Source organism: Artibeus jamaicensis, unplaced genomic scaffold, assembly GCF_021234435.1.
Source record: "Artibeus jamaicensis isolate MK-2021 breed Jamaican fruit bat unplaced genomic scaffold, CSHL_Jam_final scaffold_3307, whole genome shotgun sequence".
In the NCBI taxonomy this organism is placed as follows: domain Eukaryota; kingdom Metazoa; phylum Chordata; class Mammalia; order Chiroptera; family Phyllostomidae; genus Artibeus; species Artibeus jamaicensis.
In genome coordinates this window covers 2,879,168-2,895,652 of record NW_026522040.1, presented here as the reverse complement: position 1 = coordinate 2,895,652, position 16,485 = coordinate 2,879,168, and the positions used below count along the sequence as shown (strand labels likewise).

At 45.8% G+C, this 16,485-nt stretch overlaps 1 protein-coding gene across 1 annotated transcript in view; it reads left to right on the top strand.

Annotated features, from left to right (window-relative positions):
- EXOC4 (exocyst complex component 4) overlaps nucleotides 1-16,485 on the top strand; it is a 678,192-nt gene that overhangs the window by 605,850 nt on the left and 55,857 nt on the right. The window contains exon 15 of the mRNA XM_037165795.2: nucleotides 13,662-13,803. Within this exon, the coding sequence (XP_037021690.2) occupies nucleotides 13,662-13,803 (142 nt within the window). The remainder of the gene's footprint in view (nucleotides 1-13,661; nucleotides 13,804-16,485) is intronic.

The window sequence follows — 16,485 nt, the reverse complement described above, 5'->3', positions numbered from 1 at the left end:
GTTTACCATCCTGTGTGAGCTCTGCTGGGCAGCCTGTCCCCTGCATCTGGACGGACATCCAGGGGTACCCGGGAAACTCTGGGGTCATTCTGTCCATTTTCACGCTTCTGCCCTTTCCCTTGGATTTCCCTGTTGTGTCCACAGCAGAAACTCCCCAGCACTGAATAGTCGTCATTTATACTGTAGACATCCATTGGTTAGTCTCCACAGTTATTTTCTGAGTGAGAGTTTTATTCCCCTTTCACAGATGGAAATACTGAAGCATAAAAGTGTGAACCGTGCCTAGCCAGTGACAGAGTAGGGGGTATCAATCTTGGAGACACATTACTTTTCATTAAAATAACAAGAAATTTTACCTGCTTCTCTGACGTTTTCCTTCTCATATTCTACACCTTCCCTTCTTCAGTGACCTTCATTGTAGACAATTGGTCTGTCCACCGTGACTTCCGCTTTCTCGTATGACAGATTTTTCCCAATTTTTCAACTCAAAGACTTTACTTATTTCCTTCTAAAACTCTGTTTTGGTGTTGTTTGCTTTTTACTTTCTGGATTAGAAAATCTTTTACTTCTCTTATCATTAAGTTGTTTTTTTTTTTTTTACCTGATAAAAATAAGTAAAGCACAGCATTTGCAATATAGTCGGTCATATTGTAATAGCTATGTGTGGTGCCCATTGAGTACCAGACTTATCAGGGTGGTCACTTCATAAAGTATATAAATGTCTAATCACCTGAACCTAATGCAATATTATATGCCAATTATAATTGGAAAATAAATCTTTGCTAAAAATTTAAAGGTAAAGTAGCAACAACAAAAACAATTACAGTCACATTTTAACGAACTTGAAATATCAGCATTGCTTCATCGCGATCACAGCCTGTTTTCTCTCGCCTCGGTGCCTTTTCCCCTCCCCTGCTCCTTCTTAACATCTTTGCTCTGTGCATGAGGGCTTTCACCTAAAATAATGTCAAAGTGCCAAATGCGCCCTTTGTAGCACCCAAAGAAATGAAAACCCTGTAGAAATTCCTGTGCAATTTCTTTTGAATTTCATGTCTCCTAGGAAGGAAAGCACGGCTGTGTAGCAACCCTTCTTGCTACTGGGCAGATGTGAGAAATGTTCTGTGGCAACTCACCTCTCTGAGAAGAGGTTAGAAACAACACATTAAGGTGAAAACAAACATGAGAGGAGGAAGCAAGCGATACTGATGTAAGAACTACAGACCACCTAATGAGATGTAGGCCGTGGAGGACACTTTTTTTTAAATCTTCACGTGGCAACATTTTATTTCATTGCGTTTTAGAGAGAAAGGAAGGGGCAGAGAGAAACATCGATGCAAGAGAGAAGCATCGATCACTTGCCTCCTGTGTGTGCCCAGACCCAGGCCTGTGCCGTGACTGGGAATCAAACTGGCGACCATTTGGTTATGGGACGGCGCCCCACCCAGCAGAGCCACCTGGCCGTGTGAGGGATGCTTTGTTGTTATAATGATGTCTCGGACACGATGACAGCAGTGATGGTGTCATGCAGAAGCCCCAACCCAGGGAGCTTACGTTATATTGGGAACAGTCCACCCACAGGACTAGCACATGTGGACGTACCATTTACGACTCACATTATGGTCGGTGTGAGAGACATGGCACCCCCACCTCAGCTCCGAGACTTGTTTTAAGGGGTCCCAAACAAAGAAGGCACGTATCTTACATGTGATTCTAAACCTCAGTGTGTAAAAGGTCAAGAAGCTGCTCCCAAACAGAGATAGGGAGGGAGTTACAGTCCACTCCCCAAACAATACGCAGTCCTTCGGGCCAGTGGCAGTCTGAGCAGCCCTCAGTCGTGGGGAGGAGGAGGACCGTGTCCCCTAGCCCCACAGATACGAGTCCAATTCAACCAAAATAAGATGAGAAGTAAGTTTTTTGACCTGTCTTTTGGGTGATTTTTTTTCTTCTCAAGAGGAATAAATGTGGAGACCAAATATCCTGTAGTCCCTAATTAGACCAAAAGTAAGCATTTACTAGGAAAGTAAAAATTTTTGTAGTCTTCAGAGAATGTCCCCTTATCATACTGCAGTTTACACAGCAAAGAAAGGAAACACCAGGCACAGTTGGGTGGTTAGTTTTCAGAAAGTTAAACATTCAGTCATTTGGGGAAAATAAAGGTGTGATTCCCATGGTTAGAACTTTTCAAAGAGAATGTAGTTCATAGTGGGGGGGAAGACTCGAGGCATAAAATATCAACCAAACATGTAAAATAATATTAAATATGCTAGTGTGTATTTTATCTCTCTCTCTGTCTCATTAAAGCCTCACAGTAACCCATGACGTAGATGCCGTAATTATCTCCACTTTTATATACTGGAGACTGAGGCACAGAGAGATGGAAATAACTTACCCAAGGACCCATTAAGTTATTAGATTATGGACCCAGAATTGGAATTCTTCCATGATGCCTCTTCCACAGTCTGTACTTTCAACCACCACACTGTTGTGTAGCATCCAGAGAACTCTCCAGCGAGCTCACATGGAAGACCATGAGTAGGGAAGCAGAGACCCGTAGCCACAGATGCGTACATAGCAGGCACGTGGAATGTGAGACAAGCCTGTGGGTAAAGCGTCCAGGAGGGAGGCACATTCTTAGTGACCCTTCACCCCACTCCTTCCGGCTCCAGGAGTTCTTTGAGATCTGAGTTGCCTTTGCTCAGAAAGAGTTCATGAGCAGAATGTTTTATTTATTTCTTATGGCTGTCAGGAAAACAGAAACCACCTCTAGGTTCCTCAAGCAAGAAGGAATTTAATATGTAGGATTAGATGCTTTAAAAACTGTGTAAATGGCTTTGACAGTGTAGTTAGATGGAAGCGGCTTCTGGCTTGCTGGAAAGGAGGAAAGTGTAGGCAAAGCGCCCAGAGTCGCACCACCTGCAGTGAGGAAGCAGCCGCTGCAGGAGCGCTGCTACGGGCCACCCGCTTGCCTCGGAAAACAATGCCGTCCTCTTCTCTTTGGGGAACACCTTTCCCAGAATCTAAACCCCAAACCCTGCTGGCCAGAAGCTGGAAAATATAGTTCCTATAATTTATGTATACAGTATTCATATTCCAATAGTCCCCAGCTTCCAGGAAAGTGGCTGAAGGTGATGCTGAGTTGACGGTAGACAAGGGCACAAGGTATTTTCCCGTCTCACTTTCTATAGTAAATTTAATGTAGGGTATTAGCAAGGGGCATATATTCCCAAGGAAGCAAATAAAATCACACATCTCCTATGGTAGTAAATATAAAAACCATCTTTCCAAAATAAGCCCAATTCAGCTGTTTTGGCCTGAATAAAAGTCCTAACTTGTCAGTGTCTCTATGTGTGTATTGAAATAATTTATAACACAATTTTTGTCTCCTTGAGTGAAAGTAATTGCGATCATTTCAGGTCAAAATGTCATGGCCGTGTGGATTCACAGTCATTACTCCCTTGCTCCACCTGTGGACACACTCCCACGTGTATTTCTTCTCTGCTCTCCTCACAGTGCCTGTGGCAGCAGGAAAATAAGCTGTGACCGTGAAGTACATGCTGAATCAAAATATAAATATAAATAGGACCCCTCAGGCCCCTTTTGAGTAAGGCGGACCCGATCTCTCAAAAACAGAAACAGTGTCTCAGTTTTCCCCAATGTCCTTTCTCACTGCTAGAGTGACTCCTAAGGTCTCTTCGCTGAAGACCCACGCCCGCATCCTTTCCTGGAAAACAGAGATCCCCTCCCTGCCGCCCTCAGAACAGTGTGGGGAAGGCTGCTTTGGCCCTGGCACCGTCATTCCTTGCTTTTCCCCAAATCACCTGCCTGAAATGCCACCTCTTGTATTAATTAAACTGGCAACTCAAGTTCTTCTCCTTTGGTATCAAGATAAAATTTAAACCTGCCACCCTTCTTAATCCCCTTTTTCTCCTGCTTGTCCTCACTGCCCATTTCCAGAATCCTGCTGTGTTCTGGTAGTTTTGTGGTTCCTTACCTTAAAGTCAGATGGTCATGAGTTTACATAGTGTAAATGTCTCAATATATCCACATATTGTTTGCCCTCTGTTCCCTGGCCATGTGAGCAGCTAAGCCCACAGTGCTCCAGTTTTTTGCAAGGTGTCTTGATGAGCAGTGAGATAAGTCAGGAGTTTCAGTCTTCCAGGGTCCCCGCCAGGAGATCTAAGAACAATAACTTAGATTTACTGAGCACTTACTGCATGCCAGACACTGTTCTAAATGCTTCGTGTGTTTTATCTCATTGAATTCATACAGTGATCCTCCTAGACAGAAATTATTATTGCTCATTCACAGCTTTAACAGTTTGCCTGAGGTTATTTAGTTAATAAGTGGTTGAGTCAGAATTTAACCACTTTCTGAGCCTATACATAAGTGGCCAGTCAAAAAGAAATGTTGTCTTAGGGAAATCAGGTTCATAATTAATAAGAACACTCATATCTTTGTACTTAGGGGGAGAAAATTCTTTAGATTTCGAGGCAGTATTCTGAAATTATAGAATCACCTGACAGATAAAATGATTGCTTTTCTATGTAACTTACCTTTAACCGGCACAGAAACAGATTATTTATCTTTTGGTTTTTAGGAAACTTGATTCTCTATGAACTGTTAATTATTCTAGGGATTATTTAGCAACACTGGATTGGATGCGCGAACAGTATTCATGTGTTACTAATGCAGAAAGACAGAAATGTGGCTGCATCTTATTAACCTTCACAAGGCATTAATCACCGCGCGTACGCCACCAGTGCACCCACGTCGCCTGCGCAGAGCGTCTGGTCAAGCTCTCAAGGATCGTTACCTTTACCACATACTGGAGAAGTGGCCTCACTCGTTCTCACTGACTGGAAATTCCTTTAACCAGACTCACTCCTGCAAATCCCGCACCGAGTGTCGGCACCTGAACTCTGCCTCTTTCTCACTCCCACCACGCCTCCAAGGAAGCCGGTGCCAACCAACTACGCACCCTGTCTTGGCAATTGCGCACTTGGTGGCAAGTTCAGTGCTGTCTCCAGATAAGTTAGCTGTCTCTGTGTTGTCCCCACACTGACAGGATCTGAGTGACCAGGGATTCTTGGGTTCAGCCAGCTGTGCTCTGCAGTCCCAGCGGCCCATCAGGACTGGTCATTACATGTATAAAGCTCGTCTAATTGCTCCAAAGCCTACATAAGGCTATAAATGGAGGCGGAGAAGACTGAGGTTTATTATTTAGTTATTGAATACATGTATATACAATAAATGATAGAAGCAGTAGTAACGTACAGGAAGCACTTGGACATTTAACGCCACTGTAAGTGTTTATGTATGTTCTCATTGAATCATCAGGGTCCTGTTAGTTAAGTCTGATGATCCTTTTACACATGGAGAGTCTATTGCAGAGACATTTGCCCCAAATGCTCTGAGAAAGTCAGAATTTGAACTCAGGGCCGTCTGTCTCCAAGGGGCACCTTCCTGTTCGCTGTACTTGACAGCCACCTGCTGGCTCCAGAAGCCGCAGCGTATACTGGGGATCCAAGGAGAACAGTGAGGTTGCCCTCGCTCCCAGCCGAGAAGGTAATGATTCTTCTTCATCCTGGGTCTAAAGTCGTGAATGATGCAGCTGCCTAGACAGGGAACTCAGGACAAAAGGCCGCTGGAAAAAGATAACTTGAAGGAAGACCCCAGATGGGAGTTTAAATTTGCATCCTTTGGTTCTGTCTTTATTTGCGACACTTATTTGCTGTGTCATATCAGAAAACGTGCTTCATTTCTGTTTGGTTCAGCTTCACCATTTGTCAATGGGCCTTAAGTTTCCAAATTGCACAGTGAATAAACTGTCCACTGAGGCTCTTTAGAAGGTTTACAAATGCTGAAGCTGGAAGGGTGCTGTTTTAATGAGAGATAGATGTTATCTCCTTGCCATATAATATTTTTGCCTCTAAAATTCTGTAAAAATCTGTATTGCTTATTCACCTGAAATATCTGGTTAAGTATTTGTCCACACTTCAAGATGCTCTTTGATGCGGGGTTTCACAGAAACACAAAAGGCTTACAAAGTCCCTGGAAATCTAATATGGCTCCACAATTGTGCCTTTCAACAGGACAGGTGCTGTTTGTTATCTTTTCCCCCCATTTCTAGAAACTTTCATGTCCAGCAGGGGTTGATTTGGCTACACTACTCACCTTTTGAGTAGATAATTGGGTTTTTACAAAGCCTCAGGGAGGATTATTGAGAATAAAAGGAAAGTCAATATTAATGTTCCCCCCCAAGTCCCAGAGACATTGCAGTCTGTCTGCCCTGTCATGGACAACGTGGAAAAGCCACGTCTGTGTCTGCTGGTTTGCACTGTGCAGAGGGAGGAGCCCAAAGGCGAAAGCCTTGGAGGACCAGGGCTTGCTCAGGCTTGTTACTGCCACGGAGCCCTGCTTTGTGGTTAACTGGACGTGGTTTTCCCTCTGCAGAACAGCGCCCCGATGCGTGTGTGCCAGGGTTCAGAATTGGCCTCTCATCCTGTGGTAGCCTAAGGAAAGAGCTCTTCTCTTCATCTCGGTTTTTATTTGGCTCCTCACAATGCACCTTACACGAATCTCCTTTGTTCCCACTACATAGGTCGATATTTGGAATGATTCTTCGGGTTCAAACGCCCGTCACCTTTCTGGAGCTTAGTTGCTTACCCTGAAGTAGAATAATGTTCCAGGCCAGTGAACTGTTTGGCAGATGTTAGGTTAAAGCCATTGTGAAGATATAATGAAAAAATAAGATATGAAATTCTTTGGTTTGTCCTTAAAGATTAAATTCAACAGGCATTATTGTTGGGTGTAAGGAAGAGCTGTAGGCTGTGAAAGGCAACAAGAAGAATAAAGGTATTGCTTCTATTCCCAAGGATCTCACACTCTGCCAGGGCTGCCTAGGCAAGTGCAGCACGAGGGGCAACGTGTCCCACGAGAGGGAGGAGGGTCGTGCCTGGAGTTCAGAGGGCGGTCTCTGGTCCTGTGGCAGGCGCCTTGTTAGGGGCCAAGCCCCCTCTCCACCCCCCCCCAATTCGGTCCTCACAGCAACTCTGCATTGCGTAACTGAGGAAAAGAGCCTTAGAGTTGTTAAGAACTGTGTTCTAGAGGAAATAAAAAGTGAACGAATGAATTTTATTTCTCTGGGCAGCAACAGGGAAAAGTATGGTTTCAGGCCCTGGCCTGGCAGCTCGGTTGGTTAGAATGACATCCTCATGCACCAGGGCTGTGGGTTTGATCCCCGGTCAGGGCACATACAGGAATCAACCATGAATGCATGAATAAGTGGAATCATAAATAACATTTTTTCCAAGAGTATGGCTTCATAGAGATGCAAATTAATCAGGATCCTTAAAGTTAAATTCTTTATAAAAGAATTTGGTCTTGGGGGAGGGCGTGGCCTTATGATAATGCATTCTCACATAGGTGGTACTGACCATTCGAGTCCTCACCTGGGCAGTGGGTGTAATAGGCATATCTTCTCCTCCCCACGAGTTACTCTGTGTAAGTGGGGTAACATGAGAATGTGGGAGGAAAGAGTAAAAGGAATGAGCGGGAGATGCTCCAAAGAACACTGAGAAGTCATGTTGCCCACAAGTCGTGGGCTCAACGGGGGAAAAAGGCAGAACCCGTGACCACTGCAGTAAAACATGGCACCACAGAAAACATGTCTTCGCCTCCTGCACTCACAGGAAGTGTGCATTTTCACCATGAGTGTGTTACCAGTCAGGTGACCAGACCCTGGAAATGCAGATATAAGTAAGACACCTTCCCCTTCCCCTCTAGGGTCCCCGTCCTTATCTCTTTCTTCCTTCCTGGCCATGAGAAGTGGAATCTCTTCCACTTTTCCCCACCCAGATTTTTAAGACATTCCTCCCATTTGCCCTTTGTCCGCTGTGAGCATGGACGGAAGAGCTCCCTGTCCGAGGCAGCAGTGAGGCGCCTTTGCGCCCCCGCACACGCTGTTAGACATAAAAGGGCCGTGGGCTGGGTGCTGTGTCTCGGAACGGGCTGTGCTTCCAGAGCTGGCCGTGTGCGTGGACGCCCGACTGGGTCTAGTCTGGACAATGCGCACCGGGTCCCCATTCTTTGCAGTCCTAATTCTGTGGGTCAGGGAACAATCTGAGTCAGCATTTTGACTTTCAAAAATCAATTGGCTTTGCTAGCTCAAACCCAAAATTTCTGAGGAAATCTGAACCAAAAAGAAATAGTTCTTACTTGGGGATAAAAGGGCCATTGCTTCTGAAATAGGAGGCAAAATAAAAAGAACCTGCTAAACACGTTTCTTAGAGAAAAGGCCCATCCTAATGTAGAAACATAGCAAAATAACTTAAAACTAGGTTATAGATCATGTGGACGGTGGGGAAGGGTGTCTGAATAAATGGGTTGATAATACTGGCTAAAGCCAGGACTGTTAGCAGAGAATAGCCAGGTGTAAAAAGTGTGCCTTAGGGAAGAGAAAGAGTGCTCAAAAAGTGTCACCGTGAAATTTTTTTAATTGATTTTTAGAGAGAGAAGGGGGGGAGATGGAACAGAGAGAAACATCAGTTTGTTGTGTGATGTGTTTGTGCGTTCACTGATTGATTCTTGTATGCGCCCTGACCCGGGATGGCACCTGCTACCAGGTGTGTCAGAGGGACACTAACCAACTGAGTCACCGGCCAGGGCTGTCACGGTGAGATTTGAATTTGGAGCCATTGACTTGGATAAGGAGGGAAGGACATCTCTATCCTACAGAAATCCAAGTTAGATGCTAATCGTTAAATAATTTATTTAACAAATGCTTACGAAGTGTCTACTGTGTGCAGAACACTGGGTTGGGGCATGATTTGCTCCTACAGGCTTGCCAAATAATTCAGGGGAATGAACAAAAAGTAAGGATCGCGGTACAGAAAAACGAAGAAGGTCAAGGTAGAGCTAGCTGGCATTCAAGTTCCAACTTGGAACCGTGGTTTTGTAGTGCGTTTAACACTTTCAGATCTACCCTGGGTCAGGCTTGGGAGTAGCCTATCCCACAGGCACTCGCCAAGGGGGGGGAGGCGGAGTGGGGGTTTCCTGTCGCAGCCCCCACTGAGTCTGTACATCCCAGTAATTCTTAATGTCACCAGCCTATTCAGTATTCCTGTTTCGTTTTGGTTTGGTTTTTTTCAATAGCATCCAGGTAACAAAATCAGAGGATCTCAAAATTATTTATAAAACCTAATGACGCATTGCCCCAGGAGTTAGGGAGGAGCTATCCCCACAGTTTTCTGCATAAGGTTGGGGATGAAGTAATTCCATCCAGGCTGACGCAGAGATCACTCTGTGGTGTCCCTCATTTCTCTCGGCAGAGAGGAAGAGGAGTCAAATAACGTTTGCACCGGAAATGTGATCTTCTAAAATGTTTTCCAGCGAGAAAGTCTCCTGGGATCATCCCTCATTGTCTTGCTCTATCTGCTAAAAAGTTCGAATTCGCAGATTTAACCTTTCTTGTCCTGCTGCGATAACCATCCTTCCCTTTTCAATGTATCACTTTGATGGCAGCTGATACCGGTCTAAGCTCATGTTGTAACAATTTTAGATAATATTGCAGATGCACAAGGACACCCTCATATGAATCCGTTAAAGAAGGCACAGTGAGTTGCCATGGAAAGTGTAGCAGCTGCATCCTTGAAAACAGATGCTCTTCTGGGTCTGAATAAGTCCAATTTTGACTAATTTTAAGACCTAAACAGATTTCAGTATAGTTAATATTGGGATGTGGAACCACTTGAGACACCCTAATGAACTCTGCTGATTGCTTCTCCGTGACACCCTTCTCCGAGGATGTCGGTTTGCCTTGTGAGGTGCTGGGTGTTGGATATGCCAGGGATTTGATATCAGTGGAAAAGAGAGAGCCCACGTCTCAGTTGCAGCAAGACGGCCTCATGCAGTCCACGTGACTTCTAAAGACAACCCAGTGCTTAGGGAAAGTGCTTGGGCTGTAGGCATTGGCCAGGGTTGCCTTAAACTGTACTTCTGCGAGGGTTTGAATAGCCCAGGAAACCAGCTATCATGAACTACTTCCTTATCCCCACTCTGTGTCTAGAATATACTCAAGAAACCAAGGAGAAAGTCATAGTCTTAAATGGCAAGTTGTTCCTTCTCAGTCCTGATCTTTACTAATCTGTTATTATGTGAATTATTGGTCCTGTTATGTTGGTCAATTAAAGTATTGGTTCTGCTTAATTAAAAAAAAAAGCATTGGTGTTTACAAAAAATTAACATAGCCAAATGTGTGTCTCAGATAAATAACTCTAACTCCTATTTAATTACCTAAATGTAGAGGATCGAATTAAGGTAGGGACAAAGCATGATGTCGGGAGACTAGTCCATGGAAGAGAACAGGGCTAAACCAGGAAAACGACAGTAGGTGGAGAAAAGACAAAATACATTAAGAAAACATGCATGATATAAAGTTGGCAGACATTGGTCTCTGCTGAGGGGAGTGAGGGAGAGAAGAGATGCAAAGATTACCCTAATGTCTGCAGCTGAGATTCCTGCATTGACAGGGAATTTACCGGGAATTCAGGATAAAGAGCAGGTGCTGGAGACAGATAATGAGTTTAGTTTCGAGCACATTGCATTTGCGGTGCCTGTGGGATACCCTGCAAAAGCTAGCTGGCAAACAGTTGATCAAATGAAGTTTAGGCATCGTCCATTCCTAGATAATAGCAAAAACCATGAAAATGTATGAGCTCACTCAAGAGAACGTACAGAATGACAAGGGAGACCAATAGAAAAAAATCCTTCGGAAGACCGGCATTTACGGGTGAAGGAAACTGTGGAAACAATGTCAGGGAGGTGAAAAGACACCCAGAGGAACGTGGCAAAAGGGAACAGAATTTCCAGGAGGAAATGGCCAGTCGTGCTGAATGGGGTCGATGCTGGAAAGCATCCAGTGGGTTTGGGAGTTAGGCCACCACTGGCGATTATCAGGATAATTATTTCACAAAGAGGCGAAGGCAGAAACCAGATCATGGCACATGGTTCACGGAAGGCAAGACGCCAGAGAAAGCAAGTGCTGACAATTCTTTTCAAGTCTTGCTAAGAATCGGCTGTCCTCAAGGGAGGAGTAACAGAAAACAGCACGGACAGAGGGCCTGGGGAGAGCGCGGCATGAATGTGCTGAGTGAGGAAAAGGGGCCGGCCGAGCATTAGTGAAGGATGAACAAGTGGAACCAAAGGCTTTTTTTTTAGAATAAAATCCAGAAATTTTCAGTGGCACCAAATCCATATACTTTTGTTTTATTCTGCCTCCCTGTCAAAAGGTGGGGTGCAGAATTAGCCTGGCGTTGGATCAAGTTGCCAAAGAAGAATCTATTACTTTGAGGGTCATGGGCCATGCGGGGATGTGTAGCCACCTCTAGCAGTTAGGCAAGGGTGGGAGTGCAGGCTTTTAGCTTTCCAGAGTCTCTGGCGGAGTGAGCAAAGGAGAGTCAGAAATCTCTGCTGCTTCACCTAACAAGCAGGGTTTGGCCCAGAGACCAAGATTCTGTGTCCTCGTAGGCCAGTCAGTTCAGTGTAGAAAGCCGCAGCAGCATTGCTACGGATAGTTAGCTGTGCATCTCGAAGGTGCCTGCTTTTATGCCGTGGTGCTACAAGGAACAAGGGTATCGTGAATGATCTGGTGTGACCCATCCCCAGTATCAGAAAAAACAGCTCCAAGTGCAGTGCACATCTTAATAAAAGAATCAAGTATTAGTGTTTTTAAAGCCCACAATGTATGCATGGTCTGCCGATGTGAAGCAATCCCCAAGATAAATATCTGACCACGTAGCCTCTAAAAGGGTTTGTGCAAGGGGGATGTGTGTGTCTGGCAACCTCCTATCTTGACTCTAATCTCCCAAACAGTAGAATCTGTCAGCCTTGCTTCTTTGTAGATTTCCCCTTGACATTTAAAGGCTAGTTCATTGTCTTTGTTGCCTTCGTTTGCCACACTCAGCGTTTCTTGGCTCAGTGTATTCCTACTCGTTAAGAAAACTTTGTAAACTTCAGTGAGCCCTCAAAACTTCACAAGCCAGCTCTGTGATAGAAATCTGGGCCTCATTTTCCATGTTGCTTTACTAAAATGTTATGTTTTTGCTGTAGGTTGCAGTCAGGCAAAATGTATAGTGTTGCTGTTCTAAACTGTTCTTACCTCATTCGTTGGGAGTTTTATCCTGGCTGCTTATCTTGCCAATAACTTACTCTACTTGGATATTTTTTAATGGCACAGTTTGTCAGTGGTCAGTTGTTACACATAATGAAATTATATATTTCTATAATAAGTTGAGATATATATTTATAAGATATATATATATGTGTGTGTATATAGCTATAGATATAGATATAGATCTTACTTTCTGGGTGTAATTTGTCCAGAATGCCTTTGGTAGAGTTTGGGATATTAGTACAATAGTTTCCCCTTATCTGTGGCTTTGCTTTTCACGGTTTCAGTTACCCACAGGCAATCCAAAAATATGAGATAGAAAATCCCAGAAATAAACAATTCATAAGTTTTGAGGTGTGCACCGTTCTGAGTGGCGTGATGAAATCTCCCTCGGCCCTGCTCCACCCTCCCTGGGACACAACTCAGCCGTTCGTCCAGCATCTCCCCGAGGCACACTCCCCTCCCATTAGTCACCCAGTGGGTGGCCTGCTCTGGTACCAGGCCCGCTGTCCCGGTATCACAGTGCTTGTGTTCGAGTCGCCCTTATCTCACTTCACAATGGCCCCAAAACATGAGAGATGGAAGGTGCTGGCAATTTGGACATGCCAAAGAGACACCATAAGGGCTTCCTTTACATAAAAAGGAATCGAGTGTAAGGAAAAACCAGTGTATACAGGGTACGGTACCATTCAAGGTTTCAGGCATCCACTGGGGGCCTTGGAATGTATCCCCTGATGATAAGGCTGTAGAACTTTGAACCTCAGACCACGAGTCTGATTTTTTCAGGATCTGATTTCTGCCTCCTCGTTGGTACATGGCATCTCTCTAGGCCACAATTAGTGTCATGGAACCAGTGATTAGACGTTAATGAGGACAGACCAGGCCGGGCAGCTCAGTCAGTTGGGGTGTCGTGCCAGTACCCCAGGTTGGGGGTTTGCTCCCCAGTCAGGGCACACGCAAGAATTAATCGGTGAATGCGCAAATACGTGGAACACCAAATCAGTGTTTCTGTTCTCTGCCTCTCTTCCTCTGTGTCTCTAAAAATAAATAGAACAAAGTGTTTTCTAAATAAAAGAATTTCATGATGAAGATACGGCCTGATGTAGACAGAGCTTTCAGAGAAGGAATCAGCTGCCCCAGAGGGTCCTGCGCTTCCCCCCCGACACGTGCGTGGTGGGTGAGCAGCCACTGGCAGACTGTGCACGCCGCAGGCCCAGGCCACGTGGCCGGGCCGGATGTCTGCTAAGGCCGCTTGCAACTCTGAGGTTCTGCTTTTGTCATTCTGCGAATTCAAAACAGTCATCTGGGCTTCCGGTTTTAATCAAGGATGGAAACATTTCTATCCTGTCTTGGATGTGTCTAATGCCGCCAACACCAGCACTCCCCAAATTGGTAAAAAGAATATGATGAGCGACAAAATAGCATGTCATTTCCAAAAAGTCTCTAGGCACCCAGTGGAATGATTGCCGTTGTTCTCGCCCCTCTTTTTCAGTGCTGTCTCCGGCTCAGGATGGGCATGTGACCGTGGACCTCCCCCCAGTGTCCGAGCAGATCACGCAGACCCTGAGCGAGCTTGCCAGGTCGTTCCAGGACATGGCCGACCGCTGCCTGCTTGTCCTGCACCTGGAAGTCAGGTACGACCCAGCTCCGCGCAGGACCGAGGGTGAAAGACACTGCGGGTCATGAATCGCTTGCTTGTCTCTGGGGAGTCTCACTGTAATTCTTAGTTATTATAGATGCTGTCCTTTTCTTACACTGAGTGTGACGTTTAGTGTCACTTGACCATGCTCAAGGTGTGGAATTGTGAGCACGGTGACTCAGCGCCAGCCAGGCCTGTGGCCTCAGAACGGCCTGGGTCGGACGTCTGTACCAGCTGGCCGTGGGTCTTAAGACAGTTAGTTCACTGACCCTCAGCGCCCTCGTCTTAGAGATGGAAACGGTAATTCCTAACTTACAGTTTTATAAATGGCGTAATGAACACAATGCCTGCCACACAGTAAGTGTGCAGAGTGCGGCAGCTTTGCAATCCCAGTGCCCCCACTGTTCTTGGTATTCGTACGAAGCCGTCTGCTAATCAGACGCAGGGACCACGATCCTTTCCTTCAAAAATTTAAAACCCAATTGAAGACATGAGCTTAAAGTAATAATTCAGAAAATACACGTAGTTTTCCAAGGTGCTGTACCCCTGGCGTCTTGTTTCTTCCTCTGCAGTGCGGCATATTCTGTTCCGCCCTGGCAGCCTCTTCCCCCTGTGGGAATGGCAGGGCGAAAGGACGAGGGCGTCTCTGATCGCTGATTCATTCATTCAGTAAATATTCATCGAGTGCCTTCCTTACGCCAGGCGGCGTAGGTTGGGGGCTGGCAATGGCAAAGGCACCCAGGGCCGCTGCTCCCCTGGAAGCTTGTTCTGATGAGAAACAGCCAGTGACTGAACAAAAAGACAATTCAGACGAGTGCAGGTGGAACATTAAAAATACGGAGCGGAACCAAGCAGTGCTACGCAGTCGACATATAAAGTGAGCTACACATGAGCACATGGATGATTTTCATTTTCTCACAGTCACATTTGAAAACAAGAGGGAAGCCTAAATGATAACAACACACCTTATTGAACCCAGTGTAACCAAAATACCACTTCGACGTGTCATTTGCATAAAAATTATTAAGGAGATCGTTTATATTAGTGGCCCGAGCCTTTGATGACTGCATGCTGGACGCTCACGGCCCCCTGGAATGGGACTGGTGGCTTTTCAGGTGCTCCAGTGCCTGCACACGGCCGGTGCTGGCCTCCTGGCAGCGCAGGGAGAGGCTGCAGTCGACCAGCAAGGGGGATCTTGTTGTTTGTTTGTTTTTTAGGTAGAGCATTCAGAGAAAACGTGACCAGGCAGTGGGAGGGAACCATCTGTGCAAAGACCGGGGGGAAAGAGTGTCAGGCTCTTCCGAGGGAGAACCGCTCACTAGGCCCTGAGACAGAGTCAGGGTTGGAAGGGAGAGGGGTCCGCGGACGGGGGCGGGCAGGCGTGGAGGGGCAGGTACGTGCACCGGTGCGTACGAGGCTTTGCACGGGAGACACACTCATTCATCATTCATTCACACTTTTTCCAACTTTTTAAACATTACATTCACTGGGGTGACACTGGTTAACAAAATTATATAGGTCTCAAGCGTATGATTCTGTGACGTACCATCCGCACGTCGCACTGTGTGCCCACCACCCACAGTCAGATCCCTTCCCGCCGCCACAGAGTCGGCCCCCTTCACCCTTTACTGCCCTCCCCACCCCCTCCCCGGCAACTGCGTGCCGTTGTGTGCGTCTGTGAGCTTCTGTTTGCTTTTCTTCATTTTTTGCTCATTTGCTGCTTTCAGTTTTATGTCCCACATGTGACTGAAATCGTGTGGTTCTTGACTTTTTCCGTCTGACTTACTTCACTTACCATGTTGAGCGCTGGATAAAGATGTGGTCCGTATACACAACGGAATACTACTCAGCCATAAGCAAAGCAGAAATACTGCCATTTGAGACCATGTGGATGGACCTTGAGAGAATCATGCTAAGCGAAATGAGTCAGACATTCACTCACATGTTTAAAAGCTGTACATGGAAGAGGAATTTCAGGGAGAGTGGTGAATGGAAGCAGAGTGACCAGGTGAAACCCGTTGTGACCACCAAGGTCACGGCGGTGGAAGTGTGAGGAGCACTGGACTTGAGACACCTCTGAAGGGAGAGCCAGTAACATTCGTGGATAGATCAGATCGGGCGCAGGGCTGGAAGCCGTGAGAGACCGACAGAGCTAAGGACACCAGCAGCTGCGGGGTCAGAGCCAGTGCCCTTAGCTGCAGTGAGAAAGACGGGGCCAGGACAGAGGGTGGGCGAGCGGTGGACAGCAAGAATTCCATTTCGGGGACATTCTGTTTGGATGCTTAATAGACATCTAAATACAGTAGCATCTAAATACAAATCAGCGGTTGGACATGGGCTTTCGAAACTTCAGATCAGAAACCTTAGCACCGGAAAGTGTGTAGTAAGTAGTATATTTTTGTGTACCACTTGCTTCTTCATTCTTCGTTATCTTGTCCAGTGAGTTATGTCTTTATTGCTTGTGAGCACCTTGTGGGGAAAGCAAGCGAGGGAGCCTCTCGGGTTTGGAATCTGTTTTACTCGGCATTGTTGTGAACCCATTTCTTAACCTCCAGCTGTCCAGAAATGAAGCTACTCCTCTGGGTTTTCTAATTTGACTTACAGTGATATTTAGTTTCTGTTTATTTATAGGATGACAGGTATTTTCTGTGACTAAGTAAATGCAATAGGCATAAAA